A 22,182-nucleotide genomic window follows, 5' to 3' on the forward strand; every position below is an offset into this window, starting at 1 on the left:
CGGCCCTCCTCTTTGGCACAACTGCCAAGTCCTAGCAGGTGGGCACATGCAACCCACACGACAGATACTCCCGGAGTATCCGATCTGGTGACAAAGGGATGGTGCTTCCGAGCCACACAGGATGCTTTCTACGTAAGGCCACTACCATCGAGACTGGGACACATAAGTGACCGACATAATACAAAGAAACAAAAATAGAGCGACAAAAAGAGGAGACAAAGAAATATGTTCCAAAAGAAAGAGTGACAAAACCACAGAAGAAGAACAAAATGAAACAGAGACGAGAAATCCACCTGATGAAGAGTTCAAAGTAAGGGTGATAAAGATACCTACTGGACTTGAGAGAAGAGTGGAGGAATTCAGTGAAAACTTCAAAGAGATAGAAAATATAAAAAAAGAACCAGTGAGAACTAAAGAATACAATCATGAAATAAAAAATACACTAAGGTAAATCAACAGCAGAACAGAGGATGTAGAATGGGTGAACAACCTGGAAGACAGGTTGGTAGAAGTCAAGCTAAACAGAAACAAGAAAAAAAGTACCAAAAATATGGAGAATAGGGTAGGACCTCTGAGACAACATCAAGCACACTAACATTCACAATATAGTGTTCCAGAAGAAGAGAGAGAGAGGAGACAGAAAATTTCTTTGAAGAAATAATAGTTGAAAAGTTCCCTAACCTGGAGAAAAAGACATCCAGGTTCATAGAGCTCAGGAGGCCCAAATCAGACGAACCCAAGAAGGTCCACGCCAAGACACGCTAGAATTCACACATCAAAAATTAAACATGAGACAACCTGAAAAGCAGGAGAGAAAGGCAACTAGTTCCATACCAGGGAAACCCCATCAGGCTATCAGCGGATTTTTCAGCAGAAACTTTGTAGGCCAGTAAGCAGTAACATGATATATTCAAAATGCTGGGAAAAAGAAAAAGAAAATCTACAACCAAGAATAAATAAGAATAAATGGCAAAGGAATCATTCAGAATGGAAGGATACATAAAGAGTTTTGCAGACAAAGTTAAAAGAGTTTGTCACCACTAAACAGCCGTATAAGAATTGTTAAAGGGACTTCTTTCAAAGAAGAAGGCCAAAAACTAGAAGAAAATGATAGAAGGAGAATTCCACTGGCAAATTCAAACATATAGTAAAGGAAGTAGATCACTCACTTATAAAGCTAGTGTGAAGGTTAAAAAACAAAAGTAGTAAAATAAATCATATCTACAAAAATTAGTGCCAGGACACACAAAATAAGAAGATAAGACATTATATCATTATATATATATCATTATCATTATGTCATATATATATCATATATATATATATATCATATATATATATATAAGGGGAGGAGTAAACATGTAGTGCTTTGAGAATGTGTTTGAACTTAACTGATAATCAACTTAATATAGACTACCATAAACATAGAATGTTATAGAAGAACCTCACATGGCAACCACAAATGAAGCACTTTTAACAGATACACAAGAAAAGAAAGAAAGAAAAGCATAACACTACAGGAAAGTCATCAACCAAAAGAAATCAAGAAGGAACTAACTAATCAGAAAACAATTAACAAAATGATAATAGTATGTACCTAAAAATAATTCCATGTAAGTGGACTAAATGGTCCAATCAAAAGACACTGGATGACTGGAGGGATAAACCCCTTACTCCCGAACCCAGAGCCATCTATAATCTGTATGGTACCTACAAGAAACTAACTTCAGATCTAAAGACATATACAGACTAAAAGTCAAGGTATGGGAAAAGATATTCCATGCAAATGAAATGAAAAAAAAAAAACAACAAAACACCTAGCAAAATTTATGTCAGACAAAATAGGCTTTATGTAAGAAGAGAAAAAGAGGGGCACTAAATAATGAAGAAAGAATCAATCCAACATAACAATTGTAAATATCTATGCACCCATCATAGTAGCACATAAATATATAAAACAAATATTAACAGACAAAAAGAGAAACTGACAGTAGTAATAGTAGGGAATTTTAGCAGCCATCCCATTTACATCCATGGGTAGATCATTAAGACAGAAAATCAGTAAGAAAACAGTGGCTTCAAACCACACATTGGATCAAATGGATTTAACACATATATAGGAACATTACGTCCAAAAACAGAATACACATTCTTTTCAAGTGCACATGGATCATTCTCCAGGACAAATCACATGTTAGACCATAAAACAAGCCACAGTGAATGTAATAAGATTGAATCATATCAAGTATCTTCTCTAACCAAAATAGTTTGAAACTAGAAATCAACCACAAGAATAAAACTAAAAAAAAGAAAAGAAAAGAAAAGAAACACACACACACAAAACCAAAATACAACAACAACAACAACAAAACAACCCACATACACATGGAGGCTACAAAGAACAAATTAAAAAACGATGTACAGACAAATGAAAATGGGAACACAATGCTTCAAAATCTTTGGGATATAGCAAAAATAGTTCTAAGAGTTAAATTTATAGTAATACAGGTGTATATCAAGAAATGAGAAAATGCACATAAATTATTTAAACCTACAATTAAAAAAATTAAAAAGAACGGGGCATCTGGGTGGCTCAGTCAGTTAAGTGTCTGACTCTTGATTACAGCTCAGGTTATAATCTCATGGTTTATGAGTTTGACACCCTAATCAGGCTCCATGCTCACAGTGCAGAGCCTGCTTGTGAATCTCTCTCTTTCCCCCTTTCACTGCCTCTCCCCCAATAGTGCTGTCTCTCTCTCTCTCTCTCTCTCTCTCTCTCTCTCTCTCTCTCTCTCTCTCTCCAAATAAATAAAATAAACTTTAAAAAAGCTTAAAAAGGAACAAAGCCCAGAGTTAGAAGTAATGACATAATGAATAAAGGTGAGAGAGAAAACTGAAATAGAAAGCAAACAAACAAAAAACCCACAAAAACAAAACAAAACCCAAAAAACCAAACCACAATAGAAAAGACTAAATTAAGAGCTGGTTCTTTGAAAAAGATCAACAAAACCCATTAACCTATAGCTGGACTCCTTAAGAAAAAAAGAGAAGGCCCAAGCAAAATTAGAAATTAAAGAAAAATTGGGGTGGCTCAGTAGGTTTAGCATCCAACTTCAATTCTAATAATGGTCTCACAGTTCGTGAGTTCTAGCCTTGCGTCGGGCTCTGTACTGACAGGTCAGAGCCTGGAGCCTGCTTCAGATTCTGTGTCTCCCTTTCTTTTTGTTCCTCCTACACTCACACTCTGTGTCTCTCTTTCTCTCAAAAATGAATAAATGTTAAGAAGAAAAAAAAAATTAAACAGAAATAAAAAGAAAAAAGAAATTAAGGAAAAATTAAAACAAAAATGAGGGAAATACAAAGAATTATGATTTTACTATGAAAAATTATACACCAATAAACTGAAAAATCTAGAAAAAAATGGTAATTATTACAAACGTAAAATCTTCCAAAACAAAAAAAAGAGGAAATCTGACCAGATGAATTGCTAGTAACAAAACCGAATTGGTAACCAAAAAATCTCCCAATTAACAGAAGTCCAAGACCAGACGTCTTCACAGGTGAATTCTACCAAATATATAAAGAAGAGTTAATATCTATCCTCTCAAATTACTCCAAAAGATAGGAAAGGGAGGAAAACTTCTAAATTCATTCTATGAGGCTAGTATTACTATGATACCAAAACCAGATACAGACATTACAAAGACACAAGAAAAAGAATAAAGAATATTACAGACCAACATTCCTGATGAACATAGATGCACAACTTCTCAACAAAATATTAATAAACTTAATTGAAAAGACCATTCACCATGATCAAGTGGTATTCAACTCAGGGACCATGAAACCATAGAACCCTGAAATCATCTCAACAGACGCAGAAAAAACATTTGACGAAGTAAAACATCCATTCCTGATAAAAACCCTCAACAAAGGGTTTAGGGGGAATATATCTCAACATAATACAGTCCAAATATGACAAAACCACAGCTAACATCATACTCAATCATGGAAAATGGAGAGCTTTTCCTCTAAGATCAGGAATAAGACAACAAAGTCCGCTCTTGCTACTTTTATTCAACATAGCATTGTAAGTGCTTGCCACAGCAATCAGCCAAGAAAAACAAACAAAAGGCACCCAAATTGGTTTAAAAAAAAAAAAGTTAAACTGTCACTATTTGGAAACAACATGACACTATACACAGAAAGCCCTAAAGTCGGCACCAAAAAAAAAATTAATAATAAAAATTTACAATAAATAAATGAATTTGGGGAGCTTGTAGAATATAAAATTATTCAGAAATTTGTTGCACTTCTATCCAATAATAATGAACTACCAGGAAAAAGAAAATAAGAAAACAATCCCATTTACAACTGTATCAAGAATAAAATTCCTAGGAAAAAAATGTAGCCAAGAGGGTGAAAGACTTGTATTCTGAAAATTATGATAATGAAAAAAACCGAATATGCCACAAACAACTGGAAAGATATTCCATGTTCATGGATTCCAGGAATATTTTAAAATGTCCATATTACCTAAAAAAAAATCTACAGAATGCACACAATCCCTATCAAATTACCAATCGTATTTTTCACAAAATTAGAACAAAGAATCTTAAAATCTGTATGGATCCACAGAAGACCCTAAGTGGGTTGAGAAAGAAGAACGAAGTTGGAGGTATCACAATCCCAGATTCCAAGATACACTACAAAGCTGTAGTTATCAGAACAGTATGGTACTGGCCCAAAAACAGACACACAAAACAATGGAACAGAATACAGAGTCCGGAAGGAAGCTCATTCTCTGGTAGTCAATTAATCTGTGACAAAGGAGGTAATAATATACAAAGGGGGGTGGGGAGAGAGTCCCTTTAGTAATGGTGGTAGGAAAACTAGACAGCTACATGCAAAAGAATAAAACCGGACCACTTTCTTATAAGCCATACAGAAAAATAAACTCAGAATGAATTAAAGACCTAAAAGTAAGACCTGAAACCATAAATCTCCTGAAAGAAAACATAGGCAGCAAATTTTTGGACATTGCCCTTAGCAACATTTTTCTGGATCTGTCTACTCAAACTAGGGAAACAAAAGCAAAAGTATACTATTGAGACATCAAGCTAAAATACTTTTCCACAGTGAAGGAAACTATCAACAAAATGAAAAGGCAATGTACTAAATGGGAAAAAATATTTGCAAATGATATTTCCAATAAGGGGATAATATTCAGAGTATATAAAGAACTTGTAGAACTCAACACCAACACACACACACACACATACACACACACACACAAACACACATACACACACCCACCAAAGAATCTGCCTAAAAAATGCCTAGAGGACCTGAAGAGACATTTCTTTAAAGAAGACATACAGATGGCCAATAAACAAATGAAGGAGGCTCTCCATCACCAATTATCAAGAAAATGCCAGTCAAAACCACAATGAGATATCACCTCATCCAAATCAGAATGGATAATGATAATAAAAAGTCATGAAATCATACATGTCAGTGAGCATGTGGAGGAAAGAGATCCCTTGTACACTGTTGGTGGGAATGCAAATGTTCCATCCACGATCAAAAACAGTATCAAGATTCCTCAAAATATGAGAACTAGAAATAACCATACAACCCAATTACTCCTCTACTGCGTATTTACCCCCCCAAAACAAAAATGCTAATCCAAAAAGGTATAGGCACACCTCTACATGTATTGCAGCATTATTTCCATGAGACAAGATATGGAAGCAACATAAATGTCCATCGATAGAAGGATGGAGAAAGATGTGGTGTATACACACACTGGAGTATTACTGAGCCATTAAATGTAACGAAATCTTGCCATTTGCGACAACATGGGTGGACCTAGAGAGTATTATGTATGTTAAGTGAGATAAGGCAGACAGAGAAAGGGAAATACCGTATGAGTATACTTACAGGTGGACCCTAAAACACAAAACACACGAACAAACAAACAATAACAGAAACAGACACATAAATACAGATTACAAACTGGTGGTTGTCAGAGGGTAGGGGTGGGAGGATGGGTGAAACAGGTGAAGGGACTAAGAGGTACAAACTTCCAGTTATAAAATAAGTCATGGGGATGAAAAGGACAGCAGAGAGTATATAGTCAGTGAAAACTGCACTTTGTGTGGTGACAGATGGCAACGAGACTTACTGTGGCAAGCACTTAGTGTTGTATATAATTGTCAAAACACTATGACATATACCAGCAACTAATATACTGTATGTCAACTATCTTCAAATGAAAAAAAAAATTTAAAAAGGTAAGTCCTAAATCTTGAAAACTTTCAATAATCAGATTAATTGTACTATTCTCCTTCTTTGTTTGATTTATTTCATTTGTTTGAAATGTTTACTAAAAGAAAATATTAAAAATAATTAGGAAAACATTGAAGACCAGAAGGATTTTTAAATTTTCTCTAGGAAATTACCTTCCCTGTCTAGAGCTAATATCCAATTGTTAGCCACACCACATGGGGCTACTGAGCACTTGAAACGTTCCTAGTCTGAAATGAGAGGTGCTATAAAAATACAGAATATTTACTGGATTTCAAGGACTTTGTACAAAGAAAGGACCAACTGCTCAAAAGGGTAATTTGTACCATTCACAATTTAAATATATTTATTATATGTTAAGGAAACAGTATCACATACCTATATTAGGTTTAATAAAATGTATTAAAATTAATTTCATCTTGTTTTAATATAACTATTAGAAAATATAAAGTTAAAAAAAGGAAATAGAAAATCATATATATATATATACACACACACACACACACATACATGGCTGGGAGGATATAGCTGAGGGAAGGAAAACACAGCTGTAGTGCAGAAAGAAGCATGAACAGGTTCCTTACAAGGTTGAAAGCTGGGGTTGGATAGATCTGGAGATGGAACTTAGTGCAGAATATCCCAGCACACAGATTTTGTCGGCATGGTATCAGTTAAAGCTCTCAAGTTTCATAGAACAGAGCCTTACGAACAGGGTATTTGGGCCAGTCCTAACCCACTATATTCAGTCAGTATGAGAAAACAGCATTAAGTTGGCAAAGCAAGTTAAGCAGTAAACTAAAATGACAAATCCTTTAAACTGGTGGAAATATTTAAGACATTCAAAGCCATTAATACTATGAGAAGATCAAACCAATTTAAAACTTCTGGCTGCTTCCATCACTTAAGGAAAACCATTTTTGTGGAGCTAGCTTCATTTATTTATTTTTAATGTTTATTTCTGAAAGAGAGAGACAAAGCACGAGCAGGGAAGGGCAAAGAGACAGGGAGACACAGAATCTGAAGCAGGCCCCAGGCTCAGAACTGTAGCACAGAGCCCGATGTGGGGCTCAAACTCACAAACTGCAAGATCATGACCTGAGCCAAAGTTGGGACACCCAACTGGCTGAGCCCCTCAGACGCCCCTGTGGAGCTGGTTTAGATGACCTTATTAGTTTGCACACACAAAATCGTGCAGACACCCACACTCAGCACTGTGTTACCTTACACTCCCCTGTGTTTGGAAGAACAGTGTCCACTTGATAATAAGATGACCATCTAGGCATGGTTACATTAAGTGCTATTTGAAAAATGAAAACTATCTTAAATACATGTCTTAATCTGAATAGTTTAAGCGCTCTTTTGGTTGTTTCTGTTTTGCTTTGTTTTTGTTTTTGTTTTTGTGGTAGATTTTCCACTGCTGGGCCAATCGAGTACAACCGCCGCTCACACTCACTTGGGGAGGATGTGTCTGAGCTCCTAACCCCAATTCTGGCGAACAGGTCTCCTCGGGAGACCTTAGCACCCAAACGTCTCATTCCTTCCTTCTTTTCACTTCTATTTCTCCATAAGCTCCATGAAGGAGGGGATCGGTACCTGGGCGGCCCCCGCCCAGCAGGAAGCAGCTGAAGTCAAGTGGCAGCCCTGCGTGGCTCCCTGCCTCCACCGGGTCCCAAAGCAACGGGAGCTCTCAAACACAATTCAGATCCAAAGTTCTCCAAGTGAACTAATCCCCTTAAAAATACGATTTAAAAACCCTCCTGTTTTCGGAGATCCTCACAATAAATGTTTCAAGGAAGTTATTATTTAAATCCATCGATAAACGAGACAACAAGGACTCAGATTACTCCATTAAAATTGCTTAAAGGCACACGACTCTTTTTGGAAAACTAAGATTACAATCTTGTTTCACTAACTATCAGCCTTTTCCCCCCAACCTACAAGGCATAATGTAGAAGCCTGGTGCTTTCTGGTTATAGAATATTTTATTCCCATTTTGTAAGAACAGAGGCAACACAGTTATGGAAATATTAACATGCTCTGACTCCGAATATAACTCATTTCCTTGCTTTTATACCGCTGTATATCTGAACAGTGATGTCACATACTGTATGTGTGCCTCACAGCTGCCAGAGACCATGCAACCTGGTCCAGTGAGTGGCTCCTGGATTCTACGTGTTCCCCCGCGCCCCTCCCCCCACCACTTTCCTTAACCGCCGGGCAAAGGTGTATGACCACCAGCAACACAGGCTAGGGGCGAAGGTTCAAATAAAATGCAATGGTAGGAAAGAAAACCCTTCTAATTTCCTCAGCTTAAAGGGAGAATTTTATAGCAATCTGTGGAGAGTCAGAGGAGAAGGGTCTAGCTTATCGTGAGCGATGAGAGTTCTGGCACGGGTACAACAGCCTTTCAGCTGTGGCTACACCTCCCGCAGCCCAGCCACTCGCCCCTGCGCCCCAACCACCGGTTCCACAGGGCTTAACTGTGGACCCTTTAGGCCACGGCAACAGCTTCACGTATTTGGGCTACAACAAAACCAGAAAACATCACTACTCTCGTGGGACTATGATCCAGTGGAGTCTGACAGACAGCAGAGAACAAACATAACAAATAAATTCTATAGTATGTTATCAAGTAGTAGTGAGATGAAAAGAAAACTGCTAAATTGGGAGCCACAACAATGAAAACAGGACCTACAAAAAGCCAGTGGCCTAAGGTTGACTAAGTCCAAGAACTGTAGTCTTGGGTTTAATTTATTTAAAAACGCAATCGGGGGCACCTGGGTGGTGCAGTCAGTTAAGCGTCTGACTCTTGGTTTCAGGTCAGGTCATGATCTCATGGTTTGTGAGTACAAGCCCTGCATCGGGCTCTGTGATGACAGCATGGAGGCTGCCTGGGACTGACTGACTCTCTCTCTCTGCCTTTCACTGCACTCTCTCTCTCAAAATAAATAAATAAACTTTTTAAAAATGAAGAGGAAAAAAAAGAAAAACTGAATTACACATGCTGCACTAGGACAGATCCTGGGGACTTACAGTGGGAAGCGCTGGTGTGTCCTAAGGCGGGACCAGGGGGGATGCGTATCCTAAGGGTGGATGGAGCAGGGGAAACACGTGTCCTAAGGTGGGACCGGGGGTGGGGTGGGGAACACGTGTCCTAAGACAGGACCAGGGGGCACATGTGGAGAGCAACCAGAGGCCACACGTGACCGTCAGCAGCAGCAGCGTATAGACGGGGTGCAGGGCTGGGCCAGGAGAGGTTGGCTAGGACCCATGGCTGGTGTGGAGGGAGGAGGGCGGAGCTTGGAGAGGGCCCCCTGCAGACTTTAACCAGTTTTGTTACGGACATTCAAATGATTGCCTACTGTTGCACCCTCATTACAATAAAAGTAATGGAGTTTTCACAGGAAAGCTACCAGGGAACGTTTATGCTGCAAAAGACGGCTTAACTTTCCTTTAATACGGACGGCCTGGACTGACACTGCACTAACTATCAGACTGTAAAGTCCCCGAGGATAGGACTCAGTCTGTTTGTTATTACAATATTTTACACGTGCTTTATTGCAGAGTTAATCCTTACTGGATTGAATTCTAGAGCGGGAAGCCCAACAGAAGTTGAAGATTTTTATCATTCTGTACCAAAAGTTACATTTGCAAATATGCTGTGTCCCTAAGATTCCTATTTTTGCATTAGAAAAGATTGTTTTGTACAAGTTGTTTCATCCTGAATCTTAACTTGGATTTTTCACATAGGAAATACAATCTACTTCTGCTGACCTTGTACTAAAGAGAGCAATGAGTTTGAGACTGGAGTCACACTTGGTAATATTAGTTTTAGACTCAGATAAACATCAAAAATTAATAAAATACCTTAATCTGCAGCTTTGCTTCTTGCAGTCGGCCTTTCCACGAAGCTACAAATTTCAGGCTATCTACAGAACAGCCCATCACCCTGGAAAAGTAAAGTGTCAAATGTCAGCAAAAATAATCCTCAACAATTAAACTACCAAGAGTAACGGAAAACAGATAATTCCCTATTTATCTGTAATTGAAATATTCACAATGTGCAAGTTATCAGAGCTCTTAAACGATGCACAGTATCTTAGGCTTCCTACTAAGTTTGTCAAGTTAACCAGTAACGTCAGTCTCCTCTTCAAGGCAGCACAAGTCCCTTAAGCATTCGGCCTTTCGTTTTTATTTTACCGTCTCCGTTTGACCGTGACCCTGAAATGCAGGCCCGTGGTAAGTGTCTCATAAATGCTTATCAGTTGAGCTGAAATGTTGGTATTTATACCACGATCCTAAGGCACTACAAATTGAAATCCCCCAAGTCTGTAAACAACAACTAAATTTGGTTCAGTTTATTTTTCCACCGTGCAGCTCTTTTATTACATTCTAATTTATTGAAAAAAAAAATCAGTGTATACAGGACACAATCATCCAAGTGTGTTTTAAAAAAGAGCTCGATCTTAACTACCAAATCCTGCCCCCCACCAAGAAGCCTGGTCAGCAACGTCCAACAGAATTTTCTGCAGAAATAAAAACATCTTCATGCAGCGCAAAGTGGAAGCCACTGCGCAACCGGATGTGGCTGGTGTGAGAAATTACATTTTTACTTTTACTTCGTGTTGACCCCTTTAACTATACATGGCTCCATAGCACCTCCACCAGTCCTATCAGACAAGGCATGTCCGGATCAATCAGCAACATTTAAAAACCAAATTTCACCTGTTTCAATTCTAATAAAAAACATCGTCATTAAAAGCACTGCTTTTTAAACTCAAAGTTAACTGTGTTAAGAAATGTCAAGTATTAGGAAATAACACGACTCCCTTAATTCAATAGTCGGTTTACTTCTTGACAAGGAAGGACAGTAAGCGGAGACCTTCACTTACCGTGCAGTTTCCTGGCGAAGAGCGTTGAGAAACGTGTCTGGGTGGAACAGTTCTGACAGGTCAAGTGTATCAGAGAGAAGAGCCTGTTTCTCGGCTCTCTCTACCCAGCTCTAGAGGGAAAAAAGAAGACAGAAACCCATTTAAAACCTCTGTAAACTTGAAAGACAAACTATTAAAGAACTCTTATGCAAAAGTAACATTTAATAAGACAATTATGCCATTTCAAATTGCTTTGAAATAGAGTCTGGAAAAAAAAGAGATTTCTACTTTACACTGTGAAGTCTATTGTACTCTTTTTGACATATTTATCCATCATAAAAAAAGCTTCCTTGCACAACCTTCTGCTGGTAAAAATCCACTCAAAATAAAATGTCTAAAAGATGAAAAATAACGTAACACACAGCATGTGAGCGTGGGCTGGCGCCTTGCCTGGTCCTGGGCGGTCACCCCCAGTATGCTCAGCTGACCAACGGAGCACTGGGTGTGCGGCTGGAATCCTCAGGGCCTCCCAGTCCTGGAAATGCGACTCAGCTGGGATCCAGTTCCAGATCTCAGTGTAAATTTGCCCCCTCACTGAATCAAGCATTAGAGAGGAGGGTAACGTCCAAGAAGAAAGGATTCTGTGTTAAAAGGTGTTTTTGAACAGACTTTTCTTCTTATCTGGCATTTTATAAATCCATTTATACTCCATTTGATGAAACACACATCACCATCAAGTATATGAGTAAAATAAAAAATTACCATTTGGAACAAATAACAAAAACAACAAAGTCTTGTGCAACACTTACTATGAGCTTTCCTTGTATTAACCCATTTTATGCTCACGACAGCACTGGAAGTTAGTGTGGTACTCGTTTTATAGTCAAGTGAGGAAACGGAGGCAGAGGAAATAAATTCGGGAGCCTTAAGTGATTTGTTTCTCTGCAATACCCCTGGCAGGTGCTCAGGTGACTTTAGAGGAGGATACCTTCCTGGTAACGTCTCAGTCGGTCTGTCACCTCAGCTTGTGCACAGAAATGGTACCAGGGTAACGTTGTGGGTACAAACTTGCAGAAACGTCATTTACTCAGTAATCCATTTTGTATGATTTATAAACAGTCTAGGGAAAACTGTATTTATTTAATTTATAACTGTACAGAAAAGCTGTGTTTCATGCACTGTAATACCCTGCATTTATACCTGTCAGCCAGGTGTAGAACAGGAGAAACTAAACTCTACAAACCTACTGTTTGCATTAACATCTTAACGCACTTGACTAGTCCTTCTACCCCACAGCAAAAATGTTCCTATGTCCCTACTGTCAGTTGAAAATATGCTTATTGAAAAAGCAGAAACAACTTAAAAGAGAGCCCTTTAACAGACTACAATGATTTCCTCTTGGATATTATCCTTTAAAACAGTAACACTTCATATAGTACCTATTTTCAATCAAGTACATTTAAATTATTCATTGTTTATTTTGTTTACTCCATATGAAATGTTTTTATTATCTCTGCCTTCTATTTTCATTAGCTGAACACAGCTAACAAATTATGCTTGTGTGATCTTTTGTTATAAGTAATATTTAAAGCATACATATTTCAAATTAATACTATCATTCAATTAATTTCTTAAAATTAAATTTTAATTCAAAAATTTCAGAAGAGTTCTTGCCAGTAACAGATGCACATATGTTCAAATTAATTAAAAATTAAAGTGTGGCTGATAATCAGATTTTTACTTCAAGTCTGAATTAATAAAATAGCAAAAACAGGAAAAGCCTCTATAGTACAAATGTTTTTATTCACCCGCAAGTGGCAGTGAGGGATCTTTTTGGTCTGTTAATCTTAAAGGTAGACTAAAGGAAAGGCGTATTTGGTAAGATAAAGTTTAAATAACAAAGATTCTTTTAATGTATACTGTCTTTGAATAACAAACTTCACAGTAAAGGACACAGTGAAAGACATTTGAAAGATTACACTTAAACCTGCACATGGATGTTTACAGCAGCTTTATTCCTAACTGTCGACACTGGGAAGCATCCAAGGTGTACTTCAGCAGGTGGATGGAGGAATAAAGCGTGGAGCATTAGACAACAGAATATGACTCAGCACTATCAAGCCATGGAAAGACATGGGGAATCTTAAATGCAAAGGACTCAGTTAAAGAAGCCAATCAGAAAAGGTGACATTAGTATATGATTCCAATAACATAACCACCTTCTGGAAAAAGTCAAACTATGGAGACAATAAAAAGGGCAGTGGTTAGCCGGGATAGGGGAGGAGAGGATGAACAGGCGAGGATGGGGAATTTGCAGGACAGTGAAAACAGTCTGTAAGGTGCAGTAATGATGAGTATGTATCATTATGTATCTGTCCAATCCCATAGACTGAAAATACCAACAGCAAATCTGAAGGTAAACTGTGGACACTGGGTGATTATAATGCGTTGATGTAGGTTCATCCTCTGTTAAAAAAAAAAAAAAAAACAACCCCAAAAGTTCCCCTCTGGTGAGTGATGTTGATAATGGGAGGCTATTCATGTGTGGTAGCATGGGGTATATGGGAAATGTCTGCACCGCTCCCTCAATTTTCTCATAAACCTAAAACATCTAAAACAGTAAAGGCTGCTTTATGTATTTATGTATGCATGTAATTTTGAGAGAGAGTGTGCATGCTCACCTACCTGAGTGGGGGAGGAGCAAAGGGAGAGGGAGAGAGAGAATCCCAAGCAGGCTCCATGCCCAGTGTGGAGCCCAACGTGGGGCTCATTCTCACCACCATGAGCTCATGACCTGAGCCAAAATCAAGAGTCAGACACTTAACCACTTGAGCCTCCCAGGTGCCCCAGTAAAGGCTATTTTAAAAACATTTAAACTCCGGGCGCCTAGGTGGCTCAGTCGGTTGAGCATCTGACTTTAGCTCAGGTCATGATCTCACAGCTCTGAGTTCGAGCCCTGCGTCGGGCTCTGTGCCGACAGCTCGGAGCCTGGAGCCTGCTTCGGATTCTGTGTCTCCCTGTCTCTCTGCCCCTAACCCACTCGCATTCTATCTCTGTCTCTCTCAAAAATAAACAAACATTAAAAAAAATTTGAAGAAAGCATTTAAACTCATTTTTAAGAATAGAAATAAAGACACAAGTATAATAATCTTTAATGAGCAGCAATATGCACATATGGATTGGGCTTTCAACAAAGTTGTAGGTGTATTAGTTGAAAAATATTTCTCAGTAAGTGTTTTTCTTTCCCCTTGGCTATTAGCCACTTTCTTTTTAAAGGATTAAATCTGAGAATGAACGAAACATCTGGGTCTCTATGATTATGAAACTGTTTACCTCTAATTCTTCAAATGATGTATAATAAATGTAATTACGGAGATACGCAAATAAAGGGTTGGGTGAGTTTTTGAACACTGTGTGTACACACACACACACTTAGAATTACAGGCAGTATAACTTCGAAACTGGAATGATCCACAGAGATCATCTAGTACAGTTCCCTTATTAGCACACAAATATAATGATGTTTTCCTAAGCAATATAGGACAGTTTTAAAATAATGCAATATTTGGGATGCCTGCGTGGCTCAGTGAGTTGAGTGGCTGACTGCAGCTCAGGTCATGATCTTATGGTTCATGGGTTCAAGCCCCGCATCGGGCTCTGTGTTGACAGCTCAGAGCCTAGAGCCTGCTTCACATTCTGTGTCTCCCTCTCTCTCCGCCCCTCGCCCTCTTGCACCCTGTGTCTGTCTCTCAAAAGTAAAAGAAATAAATGTTAAAATAAATACTGCAATATTTTATCAAAAAATATGCTAGTGATGGAAGGAGAACTTATGAATTCAAATGACATTCATTCACTCATTTAGAAGCATTTACCGAAAGCAAGGAGCCTATTATCTTGTTAGAGGAGATAAAACTTGCACAAATGACTGATAAAAAGTATTAAGTGGAGACAGTCCAAGAAGATGCTGAATTTACCTCCTCCCACAGACACACAAAATCTGCATGCACCTATAGAGTAATTCCTCCTGGAGAAGAGCCGAGGACTAAATGAAAAGCTTCTGTACAATAAACAAAAAAGAGACTTATAGAGAAGGGCAGAAGACATGTGAAACAAGACAATGATGGAACCTCATTCCCAATGTGAAGACCGCCAGTGTGGGGAGATATCACTGAGGGGCCTGCCCTCACAAGTGCCAACCCTGGGACAGAGCAACAAAACAGTGGTTTAAAGGGCACATAGACTAATACGGAAAGAAGACATTCTCAACATAATAAAGGCCATATATGGCAGACCCACAGACACATCATACTCAATGGTGAAAAGCTGAAAGCATGTCCTCTAAGATCACAAATAAAACAAGATTGTCCACTCTCCCCACGTTAATGTGACACAGTACTAGAAGTCCCAGCCACAGCAATTAGGCAAGAAAATGAAATAAAAGGTATCTGAATTGGAATGGAAGACTTAAAACTGTCACTATTTGCAGATGACATGATGCTATATATAAAAAAACCCTAAAGATGCCACCAAAAAACTATCAGAACTATAAATGAATTAAGAAAAGTCACAGGATGCAAAACTAAGAAACCCAGAAATTTGTTGCATTTTTATACTTAATAATTAATTCCAAGAGAAGTTAAGAAAATAATCCCATTTATAATTATATCTAAAAGAAAGAAATACCTAAGAATAAATTTAACCAAGGAGGTAATACACCTGTACTCTGAAAATTGAGATATTTGATGACAGAAACTACTGAAAACACAAATAAATGGAAAGATATGCCATGTTCATGGATTAGAAGAATACTGTTAAAAATGTCTGTGCCACCCAGGGGCGCCTGGGTGGCTCAGTCAGTTAAGCGTCCGACTTCGGCTCAGGTCATGATCTCACAGCTTGTGAGTTCGAGACTCACATCTGACTCTGTGTTGACAGCACAAAGCCTGGAGTTTGCTTCAGATTCTGTGTCTGTCTGTCTGTCTGTCTCTCTCTCTCTGCCCCTCCCCCACTTGCGCTCTCTTTCTCTCTCTCTCTCAAAAATAAATAAAAACATTTAAAAAAAATTTTAATTAAAAATAACGTCTGTGCTACCCAAAGCTATCTACAGATTCAATCCCTATCAAATACTAATAGTATTTTTCACAGAACTATAACAAAGAATCCTAAAATTTGTATAGAACCATCAAAGACACCAAACAGCTAAAGAAATCTTGAGAAAAAAGAAAAAAGCTGGAGTTATCACAATCCCACAATTCAAGATATACTCCAGAGCTGTACTAATCAAAGCAGTATGGTACTGGTACAAAAATAAACACACTGATCAATGGAACAGAATAGAGAGCCCAGTAATAAACACATGTTTCTATAGTCAATTAATGGACAAGGAGGCAAGAATATACAATGTGGAAAAGACAGTCTCCTCAAGAAATGGTGCTGGGGAAACTGGACGGGTACATCCAAAGAATAAAACTGCACCACTTTCTCATACCATATATGAAAATAAATTAGTAATGGATTAAAGATTTGAATTTAAGACCTGAAACCATAAAACTCCTAGAAGAAAACAGGTAGAAAGCTCTTAGCAATGTCTTTTTTGCAACAGTCACCTCAGGCAAAGTCAACAAAAGCTAAAATAAAGAAGTAAAATTCCATCAAATTAAAAAGTCTTAGCAGAGTGAAGGAAACCATGAACAAAACATCAACTTACCTAATGGGAGATTTATACAAATCACACATTTCATAAAGGGTTAATCTTCAAAATACATAAAAAATTACATAAATTAATACAAAAAAACATTAAAAAAACAAGCAGAGGACTTAGACATTTTTTTTTCTAAAGAAGACATACAAATGGCCAATAGACATGTGAAAAGACGCTCAGCATCCCTCATCATCAGGGAAAACCACCATAAGCTATCACCTCATACCAGTCAGACTGACTAGTATCAAAAGGACAACAAGTAACAAGTCCTGGAAAGAATGTGGAGAAAATGAAACACTCACGCACTATTTCTGGGAATGTAAACTGCTACCATCATTATGGAAAACAGTATAGAGGTTCTTCAAAAAATTAAAAATAGAAATACCATACAATGCAGCAATTCCATCTCTAGATATATGCTCCAAGAAACTGAAAACACCAATTTGAAGAGATATATTCACCACTGCTGCCCTATTTGTAACAGCCAAGATGTTGAAGCAGTCTGAGTGTCCTTCAACAGATAAGTGGATAAAGAAGACTGGATATATATACAATGGCCTATGACTCAGCCAATAAAAAAGAACGAAATCTCACCATTTGCAAAAACAATGGTGGACCTAGAAGGTATGGTAAACAAATCAGACAGAGAAAGAGAAAGACAAATACAGTACAATCTCACTTATATGTGGAATCTAAAAAACAAAACAAACAAGAGAAAACAGGAACAGACTTACAGATATAGGAAAGAAACCTCTGGTTACGACAGCAGGAAGTTTATGGTGGACCAGGCAAAATAGAGAAAGACATTTAAGAGGTACATGCTTAAAGTCACGAAATAAACAACTCATGGGTATGTATTGTACAGCACAGGGAATACAGTCAATAATATTGTAATAACTTTGTAATATGACACATTGTTAACTAGACTTATGGGGATCATTATTAAATGAATAGTCATGTTTGAATATTTTGTGTAATGTCTAAACTGTACATAGTCATATAATGTTCTGTACATCTCTGTGACGTACGTCACTATGACATACATGTAGAACCAGCAGGATGTTCTATGTCAATTATAATTCAATTAAATAAAAAGGGTATTATGTGGAAAGCCACAAAAGAAACGAATAATGTCTCATGAGAGTTCTACTCCTCTATGAACCAATATATATAGAATTTTGAAGGAAAAATTTTTTCCCTTAAAAATTTTGTATCTAGGGGTGCCTGGGTGGCTCAGTCGGTTAAGCGGCCGACTTCGGCTCAGGTCATGATCTCACAGTCCGTGAGTTTGAGCCCCGCGTCGGGCTCTGTGCTGACAGCTCAGAGCTTGGAGCCTGTTTCAGATTCTGTGTCTCCCTCTCTCTGACCCTCCCCCGTCCATGCTCTGTCTCTCTCTGTCTCAAAAATAAATAAACGTTGAAAAAAAAAATTAAAAAAAAAATTTTGTATCTAGTTAACTTACATTTCATTTGTTAATACAACTAAGTATCACAACTAAGCCTATATATATGCAGGCTAGAGTTCAGAAAATAAATACACCACAATTATATCTGTTCTTTCAAACATTACTCAAAAATATTCTTTAATTGTTTTAAATATTTAGTCAAAACTAAGATTTTTAAGGATGTATAAATCAGAGGCTAAAGCTATTGGTTATCAGTAATGAAATCAGTTACATATAGAATTAAATCTATATGATTTCTATAACAAATTAAATCCCCATAATAAACTTTTTGAGGTGACTTCAAAGGGCAAAAAAAAAACCCCAAAAAACATCAGTTACATAAACCAAAAAAACAAAAATACCACTTCAAGTGTTCATACACACTTATGAAATATATCATGTATCCATACAAAAAAAATTGAGCTTCCATCTCCGATCAAAATGAGATGAAAATGTAAGAATTTAGTATTTTATAAAGGTAGCATCAGAGATCATTGGGGAATGGAAAAAATATTCAATTGATATTGTTGGCGAGAAATGGTTTAGTGCTTGAGAAAAGTTAAGTCTTTAATTCACTTTCCAACCTAAAATTACACCCCTTAGCAATCAGAGTAGAATATTATTCCACAGATTAATGGGAAAAAAAAGAAAACCAACTTAAGATGAGGAAGTAAAGATGATGTATCTATTATGGGGGACTTTTTTTTTTTTTTTTTTTTTTTTAAAGAGAGGTGCCTGGTGGCTCAGTTGGTTAAGGGTCTGACTTCAGCTCAGGTCATGATCTCACAGTTGGTGAATTTGAATCCTGCATCAGGCTCTGTGCTGACAGCTCAGAGCCTGGACCCTGCTTCAGATTCTGTGTCTCCCTCACTCTCTCTCTCTCTTTGCCCCTCCCCCAGTCATGTTCTGTCTCTTTCTCTCTCAAAAATAAATAAAAACATTTAAAAAATTAAAAAATATAAATAAGAAAAAACTTAAGTTACAGTACATACTATTTTGAATATATAAAAATATCATAAAGTAAAAAGCACTGAAAGTAAATTTGGAAATATGTTTTCACATATATGAAAATAAATTAATAACAATCATAGACTGTTTACACTTATTGAAACATGAAAGGTAAGATTATCTTTAATCTTACATAAATTCTAAAACTAAGATAATATTTTAGTCCAAAAGAATAGCAGAATAAGAAATGATAATGCTCAAAGTTTGGTAGTATGAAATGTGGACAGAATTTTAGTAGGAGTGTATACTGATACAGTATTTCTATAAAGAAACGATGAAATGTGCCAGACCTTCAAAAATATGCAAGGTGGTTTACTTGGTGATTCCTTTTCTCAGAATGCTAATTAAAGAAACACTGAAGAGGGGCACCTGGGTGGCTAGTCAGTTAAGCATCTGACTCTTGATTTCAGCTCAGGTCATGAGCACATGGTCAGTGGGTTCAAACCGTGTGTCGGGCTCTGTGCTGGCAGCGTGGAGCCAGTGTGGGATTCTCTCTCGCTCTCTGTCTGTCACTCACCCACTTTCTCTCTCTCTTTGTTAAAGTAAATAAATAAACTTAAAAAAAAAACAAAGAAGAGACTATAATACATAGCTTGCTAATTTAAAATTACTTGTAATATTAAGAAATTGTAAGGGTAATAAATGTAATAAAAATTAGAAATTCAAATGTGGTAAATCAATATGATAAAAATTACATAGCAATAAAAACTGGTATTTGAAAAATATTTAATGACACTACAAACATTCATGACCTAATGTATTCATCAGAATGTAAAAACAGATACACAGTATGAACCTAATTATGTGAAAACATTTAAATATGTAAAAAATACTGAAAAAAGTATATGAAAATATATCATTTTAGCTAGGCCTGGCCAATAGCCTATTAACAAATATATTTTTTTATAAATAAAAGCAATTAGTATAAAAAGAAACGCATTAATAAACTGATGTCACTTTATTTTGTTTTAGGGTACCATTTTCTTGGAAAAAGTGTTTAAGGTAAATAAATATTTTAGGCAATCACAAGAATGCACAATGGGGAAAGACACCTATTCAATACAAGGCACTGGGAAACCGGACAGCTACATGTAAAAGAATGAAACTGGACCACTTTCTTATACCAAACACAAAAATAAACTCAAAATGGATTAAAGCCCTATATGTGACACAGAAAACCACCAAATATCCTACAGAGAGCATAGACAGTCATTTCTCTGACATTGCCATAGCAACTTTTTTTCTAGGTATGTCTCATAAGGCAAGGAAAACAAAAGCAAAAACAAACTACTGGAACTACATCAAACTAAAAAGCTTCTGCAGAGAAAAGGAAACCATCAACGAAAAAGGCAACCTACTGAATGGGAAACAATTATTTGCAAATGATATATCTGATAAGAGGCTGATATCCAGCATACATAAAGAAATAAACAATCCAATTAAAAAATGCTCAGAGGATCTCAACAGACATTTCTTCAAAGACGACATGCAGATGGCCAACAGACACATGAAAAAATGCTCAACATCAGTCATCGTCAGGGAAATACAAATCAAAACCACATTGAGATACCACCTCACACCTGTCTGAATGGCTAAAATCAAAATGAAAAGAAATAACAAGTGTTGGTGAGGATGTGGAGAAAAATGAACCCTCATGCCCTGTTGCTGGAAATGTAAACTGGTGCAGCCACTCTGGACAACAATGTGGAATTTCCTCAAAAAATTAAAAATAGAGACACACTGTTAGGTATTTACCAAAAGAAACTGAAAATACTAATTCAGAGGGATACATTGACCCCTATGTTTATTGCAGCATCATCTACAATAGCCAAGACAGGGTTGTAACCTAAGTGTCCATCAATAGGTAAATGGATAAAGAAGATGTATGCGTGTGCATGCATGAACACGCACGCGCGCGCGCGCGCACACACACACACACACACACACACACACACAGAGGGGAGTATTACTCAGCCATAAAAAGGATGAGATTTTGCCATTTGCAACAACATGGAAGGACCTAGAGGGTATCATGCTAAGTGAAATAAGTCAGACCGAAAAACACAAATACCATATGATTCTGCTCATAAGTTAAACATAAAGAAAACAAACACATGAATAAACCAACAAAAGCAGAATCAGACCTACAAATACGTAGAACTGACAGCTTCCAGGGATGTTAGGGATGGGCAAGTTGGGAGAGGGGGAGAGGGAGGTACAGGATTCCACTTATGAGTAAGTCACAGGAGTAAAGGCAAAGCCTAGAGGATACAGTTCAGGATACTGTAACAAGAACGTGGGCCAGATGGCAGCCACACTGTGCATAATGCATAAATTTGTCAAATCACCAGGTGAGCAGAAAGCATATCTGTGTGGCTTAAATCCATTTAGATTACTGGACACCTGATCTATGATCTACCTTGGTAAATGTTCTGCATTAGAAAAGACTGTATATTCTGTTGATGTTGGATGTTGTAATGTTCCATTTTTATTAAGTTAATTAAATGCTGTTCAACTCTTAGATAACTTTACTGATTTTCTGCCTCTTATTCAATTACTGAGAGCAATGTTCTGCCATCTCCAACTTTAATGATGGATTTACCTATTTCTCCTTGCATTTCTATCAGTTCTTGCTGCATGTAGTTTGAAACTATTAGAAATGGAATGTTTAGCATTGTTATTTTCATAATTTGATCACCTTATCATTATAAAATAATCTTCACTATCTCCTGTTATATTCTTTTCTGTGAAACCTGTTTTGCCTGATATTAAGACAGCTAAATGTTTTTGTTGCTGTTTTGGGGTTTTTTGACTAATGTGATCATGGCATAGTTTTTCTATCATTTTAC

At 37.2% G+C, this 22,182-nt stretch overlaps 1 protein-coding gene across 7 annotated transcripts in view; it reads right to left on the minus strand.

Annotated features, from left to right (window-relative positions):
• Positions 1 to 22,182, minus strand: part of DYNC2H1 (dynein cytoplasmic 2 heavy chain 1) — a 340,312-nt gene that overhangs the window by 36,825 nt on the left and 281,305 nt on the right. For all 7 annotated transcript variants that reach the window (XM_053204186.1, XM_027051992.2, XM_053204184.1 and 4 more), the window contains 2 exons: positions 11,202 to 11,311; positions 10,177 to 10,258 (listed from right to left, as the gene is read on the minus strand). In XM_053204186.1, coding sequence (XP_053060161.1) covers positions 10,177 to 10,258; positions 11,202 to 11,311 — 192 coding nt within the window. The remainder of the gene's footprint in view (positions 1 to 10,176; positions 10,259 to 11,201; positions 11,312 to 22,182) is intronic.

This window comes from Acinonyx jubatus, chromosome D1 (genome assembly GCF_027475565.1).
Source record: "Acinonyx jubatus isolate Ajub_Pintada_27869175 chromosome D1, VMU_Ajub_asm_v1.0, whole genome shotgun sequence".
Classification (NCBI taxonomy): domain Eukaryota; kingdom Metazoa; phylum Chordata; class Mammalia; order Carnivora; family Felidae; genus Acinonyx; species Acinonyx jubatus.